At 41.4% G+C, this 19122-nt stretch overlaps 1 protein-coding gene across 8 annotated transcripts in view; it reads right to left on the bottom strand.

Moving 5' to 3' along the window:
* LOC120726288 (membrane-associated phosphatidylinositol transfer protein 2-like) overlaps window positions 1–19122 on the bottom strand; it is a 40733-nt gene that overhangs the window by 18667 nt on the left and 2944 nt on the right. For 6 of the 8 annotated variants that reach the window (XM_040019749.1, XM_040019746.1, XM_040019751.1 and 3 more), the window contains exon 2: window positions 3687–3929. In XM_040019749.1, the coding sequence (XP_039875683.1) occupies window positions 3687–3764 (78 nt within the window). In that variant the 5' untranslated portion in view covers window positions 3765–3929. Of the gene's footprint in view, window positions 1–3686; window positions 3930–4171; window positions 17467–19122 lie in introns of those variants that run through there. The other 2 variants (XM_040019747.1, XM_040019748.1) reach the window with 2 other exon arrangements.

The raw sequence follows: 19122 nt of genomic DNA, 5'->3' as shown, positions 1-19122 counted from the left end.
CAAACAACTAAATGAATGGGATTTTTGCAGAGACAGTGAGGCATCAGTCTGGGTATGGCAACGACACACACAAAATTAATAGCTTCCTGGAAGCACCTCCAGCTCTGAACGGCATATCAGGAAGATCCGAAAAAAAGAATCAGCGTGTGGAGCCACACCTTTTCTGTATTTACATTGCAGATGCACATAAGAGGAGAAGCCGGGTGGAGCCTGCAGCTGCGGCTGTGTGAAGTCAATGGCGCAAATGTCGGGAATTGCTAGAGGACAATTTGTAATTGTGAAACTTGTGAATGAGAAAACATTAAACAGCAGAACATAGTCCAAGTGCTGACGACAGACATGCGGACCATAAAAAGTCAGATTTCTGATGTATCATGTTTTTTTTTTTCCTCTTATCAGCAGTTGTTCAGTGTTAGTATATGCAGCTTAACCTTTGTTTAACTGCGTGTTTAGTGCAGCGATGGCATACTAGGGAGACCGATTCCTCCAGTCAGCTGTGCAGAGCGAGGTGATGGAAGCAAACCAGTGAATCAGTGGAGCAGGGAAGAGGAAGCCATGAGGCATCCAGCACACTGGACCTCATTACCTTTGACAGGTCATTCATTAGCAACCCGCCCAGCTCTCAACAACCCAGACACAGCTCCAAAGACACAGCACAGACACCACCACAGCAACGTCAGACCGGCCGTACACTCAACCAGTATGCGATGCAGAAACTCAGTCACAGCAAGTGAACAGATAATCTCCAGATTACAGTGCATTATAAAAAGATCACTACGAAAATACAGAACAAAAATACATATCCACTGATGATGAATTTTAAGCATTTTTTAAAAGGAAAAGTCCAACCTACAAACACTACATCCCCGTGTTTGCCTGTCAAAGGCAGAGTCCCTCCTTCTTCCCTTTGTAGCGCTGGGTAATTTTCTCCAGTTCACCAGAAAAAGATCATAAAACACTGGCCAGGGCGTAGCTGCTCTCATAACGGGAAGAGCGGGAACAGATAACAAGTTTAAAAATAAAGAAACTCTCAATGTAACGTTATATATTACAAAATACAGGACACTTTATTTATTCACATACAGAGGTAAAGTGTACCTTTGGAGGAAAATAAGTGTAGAAGGAGGTACCTTGATGCCCTCTACAGGGAGTCTCTCATGTAAACAGTTTTGCTTTCTTTAAACAGCCATCAAACTTTTGCGAAGTACTATCACCATGATGGCCTGCTATACATGTTTAGACCCGACTACTATGACAGGATAGGAGTCACATCCTGGCATTTTCCTCTCGCGAGGCGCATTTCCTGCTAGAAATGCTTCTTTTTTAACGATAACTCCACAGTTGCTTATTCAAAACACGTAGGGCCTGTGTGGATGAATGAGGCTCAATGAGAACTGCTCATATTTAAAATCTCACACTTTCTGTATTTTCTTATTACTGTAAATCTCCCGATTGTGAGAAGAATGTGACAATTACCGATCATATAAGAAAGTGTCGTAAGGGGCAAAGGAAAGAACGTGAAAGGAGAGATAGGATGGGGCGCAGCCTGGTGAGGTGGAGATATGACTAGGCTGTCCTAAGGCCCCGGCTTCGTTTATGAGGCTTTCACAGAGGATGGATTGCAGGCGGGCGGACAGGGCTACGTGCTGCGGTTGCCCTGGTAACATAAAGCAATGAAGTGAGGGTAGCCATGCTCTCTTTCCTTCCACCCCCTCTCTCAAATTTCTTCCCGTCCCTTCTTCACTGCCTCTCTTTTTATCCTCCATTTCCTCATTCACTTTTTCATTCACTCCTTCTCGTGAACAAAACCTGACCACTGGCATGCTGCTGATGTCATGGTTGCCATAGTGACAGAAGCCTCAGCGCACCGAGTCTGTTTAGAGGCGGTTAGGTCAGGGGGAAAGGTAACTATGGGTCAATACGATGTTGGAACTCTGCATCCTGGGATTTTGTTTACATACTTAAGAGTTCCCGCGCAAAGAATTTCTTTAGCAGACTTTCTCACGTGTTCTGCCTTTGTCCTGAAAATCAAGACTTAAAAAAAAAAAAAAAAAAAAGAAAAGAAAAAAAGAAAGAAAAATATTTTTTTTAAAAATTATCTATCTATCTATCTATCTTTTTTTTAAAGATTAATTAACTATTCACAAATACAATGAAGGTGAATTATGAGGTGAGGAAGAAGTGTGCCGCAGAGCCTGACATGTGCCGTCTTGAAACGTCTGCTTGCTTTGGGGCATGTCCTCTGAGTCATGTTCCCACACATCTACAACTCAAGCGGACAACCTGTCTGCTGGATACAACATCGGGAGGACGTTTAGAAAAACAAGCAAACAAACATGAACAACAAACATCTTTATCATCTGAAAAAAATAAACAAATAAATCTGAAATTCTTTAAAAGACGTACACACTCTTTCTACACTCATTTCAGCTTATGCAGAGAAAACTGGTAACTGGTGAGACCGTTGCAACAACCAAATTCTCTCTCTTATCCTCTCTCAAATACTCGCTCTCTCTATTTGCAATGATGTAATGCAGCTAGTGACACAGGCTGTTTTTAAAGTACACAGCAAAAACAAGGAGAGGCTTTCAGAGTCAATACAGTTGAATTAATCTCTATGTAGCCTTGTTATACCTGTGGGTGGATATTAATTTTAAACAACCCCGTCGACATCCTTATTTGGCTGTAAGATTAACAGCTGGTCTACATCATGAAAGCATCCTGGGCTTTCCTTACCCAAGTCATAAATGCTGAACCTATCCAACAAAGCTGAACCCTGAGAGATGCAGGTCACAAATAAAGCTCCCACGTTTGACTGTTTGACTCTTAAGATGCAGATTTCTCTTGATACTTTGCTTTGAATTTACTCTGCACTCTTTGTGGATCTTATTTTCTGATAACAAAAAGCAACCAGACTCACATTACCATCGCAATGTAAGATCAGTAAAGAGGCAAAATGCATCGAAACTCGAAAAACCTCAACTTGATCAAACAGGTCTGTAACTTCAGCTTGCTCTGCAATGATCGTAAAACACACATTACGTAACAGTGCAGCTCAAATCCAAACAAATGCACCTAATGCCTAATATGCACATCTCTGAGCTATAAATAACACTGTATTTTTACCACAGCCTGAGTCTTGGCATCAATACCTCCTCTGTGTACTGCTGGATTAAGTAAATCTACCTTCATGTACACATGCCATATGAAGAGGATATAATGCTGCACAGCAGAACTAAAGCTATATAAATGGGCCCTTTCTGCAGGCGCTGTAAACCCTAATGCTCTAACACAGACCCTCCATCTCCAGCTAAGGGCCTGCTTTGACAAATGAAAGCAGTACGTCCATCTCCGTCGCAGCAGTGTGTGTACATGGCGTTTCATCGAGTGCAGAAACATGCGGTCTATGACAGCTTTAAACAGCCAGCTTCAGAGAGTTTAAACTGGATAATCTATCAGCACACAGGCTCTCTTTGTTTAGTTGCTCCACCAACGTCACGCATCATACGACCAATCGTTTTCATCATTGAGTATGCTGTGATTGCACACTTCAAGAACTCCCCGTGTTACTTTATCTCCTCTTTGACTGCTCGTTTTCGTCCCCTCGTTTCTGCGGTTGTTCATTTTTAGTTAGGTGCGTGTGTGTGGGTGAGGATTTGCTGGAAACCATGGTTGTGTTGCCTCACCTGTATCATATAAAGCTGGGCGATGCGGTACTCCTCCACACTCATGGGCATGGGGATGCGGTACTCCTTGATGAGCATGGTGAAGCTTGGAGAAGGGGGATAGGGGGATCAGGGAGGAGATTGACAAGGGAACGGGGGAGGGAGGGATAGAGGGAAAGGGAGGGGGAGAGAGGGAAGGAGAGACTCGGGATGCTCCTATACGAGACTTGTCAAATCACCAGCTGAAGTCCACATTGATGGCTCCTGTGGAAGTGAAAGAAAACGTAAAAAACTGGGTTATGGGTGCTGCATATTAATGCAAAACATCCCATTTGTAGAGTGTGTTAGTCAAAACATATGGATAAAGTTAACATCTTAAAATTCCTAATGATTATTCCAGATCCCAACATTCAAAAATCAGAAAGCAGCAGTAAAAAATATCAATAACAGGCAAAACCTGTCAGCACACAGACTAAATTCTGAATCTGTCTAACTCTGCTACACACATCGGAGGACAAAGATCCCTTCTCGTGGCTCACAGGCAGATGAAGAAAAGAGCCAAAGTGTCATTCGGAACATATGCTCCGTGTAGTAGATATCTACTCCAAGCCTTGGCACTGAAGACAAGCACCGGTGTTGTGCCTCCATCCAGCATCGCAAATCCAAGTAAAGCACTTCCTAGGATAAATACTCCTTCTTATACACAGGCTACTGCGTGTGTGTTTTTGTGTGTAGGTGTGTGGCCAGAGTCTACGAAGAGCACCCATGCCTTGCCGACAGTCCCGACAGCCACCCTTTTTCTTCCAGTGGTCCAGCACCGTCACATGGGGTGCTAAGTTAGCATAAGAGGGATTACAGTAGAGTGGGAGGCATTATATAACAGTGTAAGAGCCCCCCTGTTCATGATCGAGGTTTCACAAATAAGAAATACACAAAGCATTGTTTTCAAACCACTGGGTAGAATAGGGGTAGGTGTGGGCTATACATACACAACGTGTGGGTGGTGTGAGTTGCAGAAGTCTGCTTTGACCGTTAAGGCAAGAAAACAGCTCTCCAAAGCTAAAAAAGTACAAAACAAGATCACACCTATGCAGCACCATACTGCACTGTAGTGGAAGTTTAGCTAAATAACTGTCACAGGCATTATCTCCTTTCCAGGTTATGTTTTCAAATTCTCAAACTTGGATATTTTAACAGCAAAGATTTAAAGGTGTACTTTGATAAAGCACTTATTTGAGTCAGTTGACCCTGAATCCTCTCTTAGTTACTCTGCAATAGGCATAGGCTGCTCAGGGTTTCTCACGAGTGTATCTTCTTCTCCCTTCATACACCAGTCTGCATTTAATCATTAGTTATTATTAATCTCTGGCTCTCTTCCACAGTGCATCTTTTATCCTGTCTTTCACCCCTTGCCCCCCCGACCAGTTTGATTCTGCCAGAGAATTCTTCCTGTTAAAAGTTAGTTCTTCCCCAAGTGTTTGCTCATTGGGGGTCATTGGATTGTTGGGGTCTTTACCGTGCCATATAAAGCAACTGAGTTTAACTGAAATTTAAGATAAAGTTCAGCCTGTTTTCAGATAGGTCAGGTGAAAGCACATTAGGCAGGATCTTAGTTATGCTGCCGAGGAGACTATAGTGCACAACACCATCCTGACGCTGCTGATTTAGCTATTTAGCCAAATGTGACCACACAGTCTTGCATAACCTTAATATTTACCAATTTCTGAACTATGGAAGCTATTGGACCTTGCTCAGGAATGCGTCCATTCTGTGTAATCACTCTAATCACATCAATATCCCCCCTGCGTCACTTATCCAACAAACAAAGGCCAGGTTTGGTCGAACCAACAGACCCATTCCCTCCAGTGTTTGAATGTTTGAATGCCGCTAAAGAAAAGCTTTTATCTATTGACTTTACTGAGGCTGGAAAGAAGACGCAGCCTGACCGACTTCACATCTGGAACAGCAGCTGTTTACTAAAATATTAGGAAGTGTTCTGCTTCTATACATTTTTTTGTGATTTCTTTACAGTGAAGAACAAAGCATTGACAAAATCAGAGCAGAACACCACATTTTGCTGAAAATAACTGCACTCTTGGGGGGTTGCTAGAATAAAACTAGGCTACATGGAGAGGCCCAGAGGAAAGCCTGCAGCTCTGGAGCCCAAGGAGTCTTTAGAAGTTAATCAATAAGGATAAGCACTTTGCACTAACAGCCTCAAAGTAACATTTACTCCAAGCATGGTTTAAAAATCTGGCAACACTGTTAATGCAGATGCATTTATTGATGCAAGAAATGAGTCTGAGTATTTTCTCTTGACCACAGATTATGGATGTATTAACTGTACTGATTTGGAGGTCATTCAGTCTGACAATGATAAGACTACTTCTTTTACTGTCTGCTGTCTACTATTGCTTTATGAATCAAAGTTCAGCCCCCAACGGCCAGCCTACACACACACACAGACACACGGAAGTGACAGCAGGTATGCAAATACCACAACAAGGACACAGCAAACAAACAGAAAGCAAGAAAAACCAATAGGCAGCTCAACAGAGGGACCCTGTCCACCCAAAGCGGAGCTCTGTCCGACAGCATGTGTTCAGAAGCTGTTGTGATGATGCTCTGCAGGGATTAGCAGCAATACTGATGCAAGTTAGTTATGTCACTGTTCTGCAGGATTACGGCGGTATTGCTACTGGTGAGCATTGCACAAAGCAACCATTCCCCACCATCTTGATTACTCAATTAAATTCAGTCTTTAAAAAAAAAAAAAAAAAGTAACATACACGCTAAATTCTGTTTTGTGCACATAATGAAAGTAAGTACTCGTATTTGGCTTAAGTCTGATTTTATATACCAGCAAATGTGAGTCATATTTATGCCTTGTTGGGCAGAAACTAGGAGGTTATTTCCACCCTCTATAATCTGCGGCTCCAGCTTAAAATATGTTTTTCCTTCTTCTTCAGTAAAACGTTTTGTTTCAGTGGAAAGCTTATGCACCACTTTCCAGCACCTGTCTCCTCTTGTCCGGCTGTTGTGTAAACGCAGTGAAGCAACAATCTCACATGGACACACCCAAACTTTATACACATATGACAGCATACATCTTGTATTGTATATTTATGTATTGTGTCTGCGGTTGTATTGACTACACATTATAAGGCCTCCTGAATTAGCCAATTTAAGATCGGGTGACTGTTCCACAAATACAGGAATTACGTTTCACTGCAGATAGAAAGCTTTCCTTTTTAAAAAAATAAATAAATAAAAAAAATAAATAAAAAGGAAAGCCTTTCCTCCTGCTGGTTTAAACCTGTGATTCTCCAACTTTCATTTTTGACTGATGCAGATGCTGTGCACAGCACAGGACCGGTAATGTACGATTCACCAGCAGACTCGAGAGAGTACTGGCACCATGCTTGACCCAGAAAAAAGCACTCTCACACACAGAGCTTAAAAATAGCCTGGTCACAATAATCCAAGCATACGCAAGCAGAGTGCTTGACGTTGTTTGTGCAGAGAATATGCTCATTCACTTCTAAAAATACTGTCTCTGCCCCCCTCTAGGCAGTGACGCAACAGTAGCACAAGCCCATGCACAGCGCTCATCACAAAGCAGCCCCCAATGTTCCTGCTCCTGTTTCGACAAAGCTGAAGACAGCGATAGCTACAAGACACTTTGAGTGGGATTGCCTTTTGTACCTCTTCCTGCTACCGTTTCGTGATCCTGTGTGGCCGGCATACACCCTGAGGTGCACAATGCTACATCACAAAGTGTGATGAGCCATCGAAGGTATTAAATTTTTTTTTTTTTTTTTTTTTTTTTTTTTAAATGCAATCCTCCAGGCAGGAGTGTTACTGTACCGAGTGATTCATTTTTTCCTTTTTCAAAAGGTGAATTAGACACTAAAAATCAGCGTCAATACAGAAACGTTCCAGGTAACATGATGAATAATACAAGAGGAGCCATAAGGGTGATGCCTTTAATCATGGCTACATCTGTCTGACTACAAAAGCCTTTCTCAACAAACAAGTGTGGAGAGCGCTGCACATCTGGTCACGTCTAACCACTGATAAGTGACATAAACAGATGAAAACTGCTTACTCCACAGAACACAGACCAGCATATCCTTCGGGTCGATTGCTTTGACATAAACATGAAATGTGCCTCTCACTCTTGGCTTTCCTTGCCACTCCACACTGTCCTTCACTCTCATAATGGAAAGTGGCATGACTTAATCTGTCCAAAGACATGATATATGCACAGTAAACAGACAGATCCCCAGGACAGAGAGCAGCAGCTGGGCCTTGCTGTCAAACACGGAGCACAATACCGAGAGGGCAGTGGTGACTCACTGGAGGCTTTTCCCAAAGGCTGCAATGGTGGCGCTCCTTTAAATTTAGCAGTGTTTTATAGAGCACAGTGCTGAGGCTGCGCACCAGAGAAGGCGGTAAATTCCAGGGATCGGTGGCTCACGTGACCGTTAAAATACAAGTGGAACATATTAGCCTCCCGGCTTGCCTGAAATACAGCAGATCGGTTTCACACTGTTGCTCTCGTATCACAGAGGCAACCTCGGTTATGGCAACTGCCTCAGCTTGTGATAAGAATCCTTGATTGAGTTGATGGGCTTACCGACCAATCCAGTTAAAATGTCAAGAGGCTTAAGACAAATGTATTCGTGCTGGGCCGTAAACGCACACAAATGAGGGAGTTTACCATCCATCTACGAGCCTAAAGAAGCCTTTGGGCTTATTTCGAACTCTAACTTCAGTCTCAAACATACTGAGATTATAAGGTGAAGGGTCTAATGAGGGCAAAGAATGAAGAGTATTTATCCGATAAACAGTATTTTTGTGACAATACACCCAATTTACACCCAACAAAACCCACCCCCTTTAGGCACCAATAAAGAAATTTAATAAAACTCTTTATCCTACCTTATTATTGTTTAATGCTCACACACACACACACACACACACACACACACACTTTACCAAGACTGGGACTGGCCAAAGGCCGTGTTTTACCTTGCTTGATTTCAATACAGCACTGGAGGAGTGAGCAAACATTGAGCCTCTCTCTTTAATGAAAAAGGTTTTGTTTTTTCTTTTTTTTTCTTTAAATATGTGACACCACACAATGCACAGCTCAAACAAAAGCAAAGCAAGAGCATTATGATGGTTCTTTAGTTAGCCTCAGTTTAAAACAAGTCTGATGCTGACTTAAGATGAGAAAATCAGTTTCATATGGAAAAACAAAACAAAACAATGTGTGAGTAATCACCTTTGCAAGCCGTGTTATAAGCTGACAAAACAGTATAATCTTGTAAAAATAAAGGGGCCAAATAATGGTGAGTCATCTTGTTCTTATACAGTAAATACAATGAGCGCCGTATGCATTCTGAAACATATCCATCACCCTTTCCCGTCCCTCAGGTCCACAATCTTCCACAAACTATGAAGGTGGGAAGCACAACCTGCCCTTGTTCTTTACTCATCATCACAGCACAAGGGGAAAGCTAAAAATACTTGACACCCTGTGAGCATCTCCTGCATTGTGTTCCTCCTCCTTCTTCTCGTCCTCTACCTCCTACAGTAGCCCTGCAAGTATGATCTGCTTCTAAAAATGAGCCTGCACAGGGAGGGAATGAACGAGAGCAAAAAGAAATCGAGCTCAGGCACAGCCGAACATGGTGTCGTGAAACTGCAGTTTGATTACCACAGAGAAAGGGATTTGTTAACACGAACAAACTAATGAATAATCTTCTATTAACTGTGAGTTTTAGTTTTAGTGTGTATACCCACTTGGAAGATATCTAAAAACAAACAAACAAACAAAAAACCAACATACATTTAAAGAGTGTCATAACTGCTCATTTGATGTGAAAAGCTCTCCTTGTGCAACATACAGAAGAATTAGATATTAGAAGAAAGCCACACCTGTTGCAAAGATATCTGCCATTTTTGCAAGATCTCGAGGTGAACATGATTTTAATCTAAAGCAGATCATCTAATTTAACAGAGGGCAGGAACCACTGGAATATAGGTTTTACATTTGACACCCGCATCATGTAATTAAAATTCAAAAATAAATAAATCGGGTGCTTAGTGACCGCTGAGAACTTTAAGCCCCTTTAATAATTGGAGCCATTGTTTTGTTATGCCTCAGTGGTGCTCGTCAACGTCACAGTGGTCCAAAATGGGCCCGTTGCATACCAACACCATCTCTAACCAACCCCACGCTTCACTCAGAAATCCAAAATTAGATGACCTTATATGAAAATTGCACTTGGATTAATCAGTTACATGCCAAGGTTAAACGAGGATCTTCCCTTGCTGTCATTCTCTGAAAGTGCTCAGCGAGCCTAAATGAGCTGCGTAGAGAGAGCGTGTTATATAACTCAGCAGATACAGAAAAGGAAAGAGTCGCTACGCTCGCATTTTGCCCATTCCATTAACTAATTCATGTAGCCCAGCAGACCAAAAGGAAAGGAAATGCTTTGGTGCATTTAGACAATCTCTCCAAAACATTCTCATCAGTCACTCTTCGAGTGTTTGGCAGCAACAAGACGCTGATTCAAATTAGGCCTTCTTGCTAATGTGGAGACTATTGCAGAGTGCATGCTTACCAGTGCCACAAAGGCTTGGACGGATAACAACAAATGAATTTCCATTATCACTGCCACTCTCTGTCTCTCACAACAGTGAGAAGCAGCTTTGGTTATGTGGCATACGACAGCGCTGTGGCTGAGATTCATTACTGCGCTAACACCTACACTATAACTCTATAAAAGAATGTGGGCACATGCGTGTGTATCGCAACCTGCAGAGAGGAAAGTGAGCGCTTGATATGAAGCGTTTAAAAAGACGCTGAAACATCTGCAAACCGCAGAAGCAGCAGGGCTACGAGTAAAATATTTATCAGTTGTGATAGACAAAGGTCGTGGTCACTGCAAAAGTATGGAAGCAGATAAAGCTTAAAGGCAAGTGTAAACAGAAATCATTGTGCCTTGCCTGGGGTCTATTTTTAGTCTCTCACATTTAAAAAGAAAAAAAAATGCAACATTCTGTTTTTTGAATGACAATGTCACAGAAGAGAAAGAAAATGCATTACACTCAACAAAACTTGAGAAGAAAAATGTTTTGCCTTAGGCCAAAATGTATTTTCTTTCCTGCCCCTTTATCCTCTCCATCATTGCTTGAACAGGGGGTTACCATGGAGACACAGAGGGGCCTTTCCTTATTGGTTGCCAAGATGAAGTCAGAGTGACGGGGGAAAGTAGAGACCAGACGCTGCCGGGGCTGATACTGGTTTCTCCCGTTTCTCCTGTCTCCACTTTCACTTTTGTCGGTCTCTTTTCCCTCCTGCCGCAGCTCATTTCCACGGCAATCTGCTATAGAAGCCTCATCGATTCATACAGCAACCCTAAATATCTGCAACTGTGTCAGCATGCAGGATTTAAATGTGGCCCAAAAAAACCAAAAACAAAACATCAAATAGCCAAGAAAATTCACGATAAGACTTGAAAATCCTTACATGCTGGTTCAAGACTAGTTTCCTTCTGCGTCTACTGTACTATGCTTAAAATTAATTAAAAAAAAATTAAATAGACACGCATGTTACTTCCTGCAGCACATCAAGGGTTGAAAGGTGGCCTATGCCCTGTCAGTTTAATGCTAGTTCTCTTTGTGAAGTTTAAGATTAACCAAGTAAACCACTGACAGATCCTCTTTCAAAAACAGCAGTCAGTTACAAGAAAGTGGAAAGAAAAACAAACTCTCTGTGCCAGCTTCACACACTAGCTTAGAGGAAAGTGGATCCGAAAACCTCTCTGTGAATCGAGGACACAGAAACTAAAAGTGTGCAAAGTTGAAATGGTGTACCTACTAAAACAGACTGGTTTTGAATGTTATGACAGTTTAATCTCCCACAAGCCCCTCATATCAAACTAAAGTCTTATTTGGCTAAGTGCATAAAGTCCAAGCAATTCACAAAAAGGGAGGACAAATCTGATCTCAACTCAATTATCAACACCCGTCTCAGCCGGTGCTTTGGTCTGTGTGTCAACCTTGTACTTTCTGGGTTACAACTCAAATCACTGAATCATCACCTTCAGTGTGCGTCACTGCTCATTTCAAGGTTACTGTGCATCAAGCACATTTAAAAGGTCAATGATAAGAAAGCTGCTCATAAAAAAAGCCCAAGGTTACAGGCTGCCCTTTGGTGAAATACCTTAAACCCCTTTATGTAGCACAAATAACGCAGCCTTCCAAAAAGTGCTCTACCCACTCACCAAAGAGTGAAGCAGCTTCTTCTACTGACCATAAAAGGCCATTTTCAAAGATGCTCTTGGTAAGTGTCTGTGGCTAACACTGCAGCGGGTTGTGAGGTCAGCTTTCCAGCCTTGTGGAAAGCCCGGTTATGGGATTTTCTTATCAGAGCAAGGGGCTATAAAAAAACCACAAATTCTCACTACAGTAACAGATATACAATAAAAGTCTCTAACTTCTCCCTTTCTCTCTCACACAGGCACACAACTCTGAAAGAATGAAGACGTGGCACTTTGTCTGCCACGTAAGAACGGGCAATACAGAGAGACTGCCCGAAAAGAAAAAAGCCTGTACAGTGAGAGCAAAAAAGTAAGCGTGAGACGCTGAGTTAGGGTCCAAAGGGGTCTATTTTTAGGTTCAGAAAAATCAGGTGTCTCTGACCAGTGGAAAAGAAAGAGGAACATGGGTAAAGTGACATGAACCAGCGCTGCTGCTTTCATTTTACGAAGTCCATGTGACTCAGAGCGCTGCGAGGGCTCAGGGCAGAACCAAAAAAAGGAAACAGATATAAAATGGCACTTGTGCATCATACTGATGTAAAAGCTGCAGAGAAAAATAATTACATTTCTAAAATATGTGAAATAAACATGGCTGACTCATAACTAATGTGGAGATAGAATAAGGAGGCGTGAAAAAGTCCACTGACGAGCACTTTCTTAATGGTGAAAGCAGCATTTCTAATTCACAGCTGACTGTGATCCTTCATCGCTCGATTTACTTTCCCTCACAGAAGCAGATCGTTCTGCCTAAGAGCTAAAAGGTTTCCCGGCACAGAGAGCATGTACCAGACTGCCTTGATATCCCTTCATCTACAAGGTTGATGATTATGGCCAGGAAAAAAAATAAAACATGCCAGCCCTCTTAGAGGATGTGCATAAACTCGATTCATCTTCCAGAAAAAATGAAGCTCGAGAAAGGACACAGGAAGGTGGACGATTTCTATAAAAAGACTTCGGCTCTTCTTTGGAGTCTGCCCACACTGCGAGAAAAACTTGTGTCCAAATGAAGGAGGACATGGAGCAGACGCGTGCAAAGCGTACGCCTTTGTCTCATTTCCCAGACAACGCCACTGTAGGAGCATTAGCAATGATATGCCATTCATCAGCCGGCTCATCAGGGATGCGTGGGGACAGGTTGTACCCCTGTTGTCCCTGTCAACAGCTCAACACCAGCATTAGCATCACCTGTTTTGTTTAAGAGAGCTGAGGGTGGGAGAGCGAGATGGGAAAAAAAAAAAAAAGAGGACAGAGTCTGCGGAGCTCGAAGTGCAGGGAAAACACAGTGTTCCCTTCAGTGCTTGGCCAGCACCCAGGTGCATGATGGAAGCTCATCTGAAGTACTGTCATGATGCGTGATTGTCCGCTCAAGATGAATTAAAAGAAAAATTAGACCTTGAAATAACCAGCCAGCTGGCAATGTGTCCCTATGCTCCCATCAGAAATTGTAAGAGATGTTTGTTTTTTGTTTTGTTTTTTAGGAGTGCATCAAATCCCTGCAGGTTCCTGGATGATTGAAAAGGCACAGATGACAGCATTTAGTTTCTGGTTAGTGAAATTGACTGAATATCCTTTGGGATGCACTGCAAAATCTTTTGCACGACTTTAAAAAGGGACACACAAGCTATTATGAACATACGATTGGAAAATGATTGTATTTATCTCAAACGGTCGGTGAGGAAAATGGATGATGACAAACCCTCCAGTTTTACAGAAAAAAGTATAATAAGAGTATATAAGTGTAAGTAGTATATAAATAATTGCTGGATTCCTTTCTGTGATTAGTGACCTCATTTGTTGCCCGAATAAAAAAAATAAATAAAAGATTCTTCATTTAAAGCCTCTGGGGCACTTACCCACTGAAACCATGAGACCTTAGGCCACTGCATGAGAGCTCTGCGTTAAGTCTGCATTGCTACAGACGTGGCCTTAGGTAATTAAATATCCCTCATAGTGCTGTGAGATTAAACATGGTTTTACAAATAAAAGCAGGGGGAAGAAAAAAACAAAAGCGAAGATAAGTACAAAAGGGTAACCCAATACGACTGATACAGGAAATAATTTTACATGAAACCAGAAGAATGCAGAATGTGGTATTTTAAACATCTTGTTTATTTATTCGTGAACAATTTCTTTTAAGTTTTGCTTATTTTTTGGGGGGGGCACAGATCCTACTCAGACAACAAAGAGTAAAGTCACTGGAATCACATTCCTCCTCATAACTTTACGCGCCCATGGGGCCTCTTGCACTCATTCACCCCCCAGGCAACATAATTTAAGTGTGTGAGAGTTTAGTGCTTACACCATAAGAGTGGAGACTGCGGGGGGATAAAAATTGTTACAGCATAGTACTGGGATATTATATAAATAAAAGGTTAACCAAAATATTGATATTTTATTTTAAAAAATAATTTAAAAACTCAAGAATACTACAAACAAGAAGGCTCATCTCATGCACCACCATCCTCAGATAACGTTAGCCTAACATTGAACACGCTTAGCTTGACAAAGATACATCCTAAGTAAGAGCTAGCTAATGGCTCAGTCACAGAAGTAAATAGGACAGGAATTTCCTTGCACCTACCAAAAATAAATGCATAAATAAAAACTTTTGGTGAGTAAATATTTGCCCAGAGTTTGAGGGTGTTGCACACTCTCAACCACTTTTGATCGCAAGCCGATAGGAGCCAGAAAGCCTGCCTCCTATCAGACCAGTTGCAGTGTCACTTAGCCTTTGACGAGCTCTGCAAGAGTGACTGTAGTCAGTCTGACAAATAGTTGCAATTTAACTTATAAAGACTGATTGCTATCAGCCTGAATGCGTCAATAAGCACAACTTGAGGGGACTCGACTGGCTGCCAGCTGGTCGTTTTCTGGTTGTATTCGTACAGAACAGGAAGGCTGCCGAGCACATATTTAACAGTTAAGTGTGAATATCTGTCTAAGTAGACAGCAACAGATGAGTACATTTCAACAATTTGTCAGATATTTGCTGTATTATTAGAACCAGATTGCAATTAATTGCCAATTTAAGACTGACATTAGACTGATGGCAGACTGTCTTATGGTAACATTTATGGCAGGTTTTAGCAACAGTGTGGTTAACAATCTCATTTTGTAGCAAAACAAAAAAACAAAAGAAAAAACTTATTGGGTAAAACAGATTGACCAAGTTTAACTTTGAGTATGTAATTTGCAGATGAAAAAAGCTGATAAATTGCAATATGTGTTACTGCATATTGCAAAATTTTATATTGCAATATTATTGTACTGTGAGTGCAGTATCTGGCGATTCCCACTTCTACCAAACAGTGTACAGTATGGTTTTTTTTCCACCTCTTTTGCTAGGTGTGTCAAAAGCATCACCCAATCACCTGCCATGTATATATAAACCCCACCATGCAAACAGTAGACCAGCTGCCATAGGCGCAATGCTTGAGTAACATAACAGTGTTCAGTGCACAACTAATTTAAGTCAGAGAGAAAAATGTAGGCAAGGAGTACCGATAACAGGTCACAACATATCGCACAACGCCAGAGCATGTCAACAAAGGGGTGCCGAAACTCCTTGAAAAGTTACTGTGGTGATTGCAGTGTATTTAAGGTCAGTTTTGCAGTACTATACACGCAAATTTTTCTGACATTTTATTTGGCCATTTCCAAAAATACTCTTCAAACCGCGTGTTAATCAGTGCAGCAAATTAAATACACAGGAGTCAGTGGACTCCATCTACAGCCGATCATGAATTTGTTTCAGTTAAGCGTCACCCAGACATCATATCAGTACAAAAACAATCACTGACATCATCATCATCCTTCATGAGTACTAAAATCACCACCCTTTCTTAAAACAAAAAAACAAACAAACAAAAAACCCTCATCTTTAAAAGTCAAGTCCCCATTTAGTAAAATATATTTATTTGACAAACCCACCTAGAATAACAGCTGAGGGCTAGTTAGCTGCTAACCAAACAGTCATGTCCCCTCACAGACAATAAACAAAGACCACAGGATATTTTAAAGAGCTTCCTTGTTAAAGATCAGACACTTAACAGGACTTGTACTCAACTAATAAAATCCCCTCCTGTGCCGAATGTACAAATATAAAACGGTCTCTAACAATGGCCAAAGAAATTAAACTAAAGAGGCACGACTCTGTTCATGACAAACATCATGACAACCACCATAAGGGAAAAGACTTTAGAATATAGAGTCTGAGATTTAAAAAACAAACCAAAACAAAACAAAAAACAAAACAAAAAAACACCAGTTTGTTGGGTGAACTGTGTTTAATGCTTTATTATCTTTCTTTAATCTTATTTGACCAGATGAAATCCCACGTAACATGCCAAGCTGCAGAATAAATTGACTTTTCTAATGCTAACAGAAAGCTGGCCACTGCAACCACAATTCAGCAGTGAGCTCCAGAGAGAGAGTGTATATGCAATGAGTTTGACCATTTTAAATAGTGAATAAAATAAATGAGGAAGTTGGGGAAACCGCAAATCTACAGCTGCATCCTTTTAACCATTATATGAGATTATACTGCTAACTTGGCTTTGGTAAGAGCGGCAGTAATTGCGTTATGAGGTGGGTGGCAGGTCTACATAAAAAGCAGAGACTTTACCTCTTCCTCTGCTTAAAAAAAGAAAAAGAAAAAAAAAACCAAACAAACTGGAGAACTGAAGAAACAGTCCGATATTACACAACAGCTCGGTTTTTGGGGATTTTTCTCTCTTTGAAAAACAAGTGGCAATGCAGCAAGTGGGTTAAGAAAACATCAGATTACACAAACCTGTAAAGTCAGTGCACGCATCTCCAGAGCAACATCTAAAGACGCACCGTTTGAATATTTAACCTTATTAGCTGCCGTTCGCATCGCTCCTTTTGCTGTACGAACCTGTCGTTTCTTTCCTCTTCCTGTGCCAGTGATCTCATCCGATAATCAGCTCAAACGGTACACACGTGGAACCAAAAGATGTGGTGAGCAGCAGCATACGTCATTCAAACTTACACTGGCAGGAAATGCGTCTTTTCTTCCTCGCTCCACTAAATTCAGTTACTTAATGACTGTATGCTTGTTTGTCATCTTATTAACGGCGGGATCATTGACTTATGCTGCAGGACAAACTCCAGCAAACCGAGGGTTAATGTGGGAGTACGGGCGATTTGCCACATGCAAGAACACATACACACGCACAAAAAAACCAAATAGATACCACACCACTATGAATACTCAAACAAGGCTGGGGACACATGCTCGAAAGCTACAGGCTCCTCTATCAGGAATTTTCCACTCCACCGTCACTCAGATATACAGCATATATTTGCAGCGTTTCCTCCTGACCGTCAGGAGGTTGTCAAGCAGTCCCACAGCTGTATAATGTTAGTGGAGCAGTGCGTAATTTGAACCTTGGAAAAGAGGCGGGAGCAAATATTGGCACGGATATGAATTTTTATCATTCTTCAATTAGCTCATCGCAGTACCCCCCCCCCCCCCCCCTTTTCCACCCCCCTCCTTTAAAAGCAGCACCAGAACTGCTTTAATTCAACAACAAGTTGTGAACAAGCCACACAAGAAATCACAACTGTACAGACAACGGGCTGATTCACAATCACCTCCACTCTTTCTCCTTCGGTGCCTCTGTTTGTGTGATGTGTTATATTTAAGAGAGGCACCTGAGAGTTAAAGAGCTATCAGGTTTCAGAAGCCTGTCAACCGCTCTCTCATAGTCTCTCTGTCTCTGTGAACGCTCAGAAACACATCAGTAATTGTGTTCCTTGTCTAAAAAGAAACGGATTAAAACCTGAAAATAATATCTGCAGGTCTGTGTAACAAAGCAAGCTTCACAAAACAAACAACCCCCCCCCCCCCCCCCCCCCAATAATTATATAACAGTAATAACTTTTACATATTCACTGGGCTACAGCTGCATATGAATTTGTCATCCAGGAGCTGCAACTCTGGGTTTTCAGCAAATAACTCATACAATATTTATACTTAATTAATATTTAAAGTCCGTTAAATGACTTTGTTACTTCAAATGTTTGTGGAATGAGATTCTGGAGGTGCTTTTCTGCGGGAAGGGAAACGTCAATTCTCAGTGTTAAATGTGCTCATAACAACTGAAGCAAATTTAAATATTTAAAAAAAAAACAAAAAAAAAAAAAACCAGCATGCGCTAGAGTCCACTAGAGATCACATCACAATGGAACAGAAGCCAACGCCCATCTATGAACATGGCTTTCATTTTTGACGTCAGCTACACACACACACGTACGGTTTTGTGACTACTGCTTACACATTTCTGAAGCTACAGTGGTGACGCAAATGTGTAAACACCACCCAGAGTCCACTGTTTGAGCTACGTTACACATCTGTATGTAAACATTTGTGACTGTGTTTTTTTTTCATACATCCACGCAGACTTAGAGAGCCAGTTTCCCAAAGATGGATTAAGCCTAGGCTGACATTATAAGCACATTTCAAAGTGAATATATCTAGAAAAAGCAGCTTAATCCTTTTCAAGTAAACCTGCCCAGGTACTCTAAATTACCTTTTTTTGGTACATTTTCCAAAATAGATGTCTCAGAAGCCCATTTTGCAGGATTTAACCAGTTTGCCTTTTTCAAAAGAGGTAAACATGACACCAAACTACCAGTACAGTCATTAACATGTTACCTGGTCTCAGTGTCAACACTCACAGATGTACATATATACTCCCAGCACACATCTATGTAGACAGGTTAGGACTAATGAGAATTTGTGAGCTCCTGTGAGCTGTCTCAAAGACATTTTTAGTCTTGTCTCTACCTTTCAGCATGTCTGCAATGCTGCAGAACCTGCTTGAGGGAACTACCCACAATTCACAGTGTACTAGTTACAGGAATGTGGAAGAAGACAGGAATCAGTCAAGACAAAAGATGCATCCAGCATGAAGTCTGTGCAGGTCTTTGCTCTTATAAAAGGCAGAGATGGTTTTTTGCCAGGATGAAATGGGGGTTTTTTTTTTCTTTAAAAAAAACAAAAAAACAAAAAACAAAACAACCCAAAAAACAAAAACACAGTATTGTGCACTTCTTCCGCTGAGCACGAGTCCTCATGCAGTCTTGTACTCGTACTC

This window comes from Simochromis diagramma, unplaced genomic scaffold (genome assembly GCF_900408965.1).
Source record: "Simochromis diagramma unplaced genomic scaffold, fSimDia1.1 OVJJ01000822.1, whole genome shotgun sequence".
NCBI classification, from domain to species: domain Eukaryota; kingdom Metazoa; phylum Chordata; class Actinopteri; order Cichliformes; family Cichlidae; genus Simochromis; species Simochromis diagramma.
Note: the sequence above shows the minus strand (reverse complement) of the source record. Positions and strands in the feature narration are given on the sequence as shown.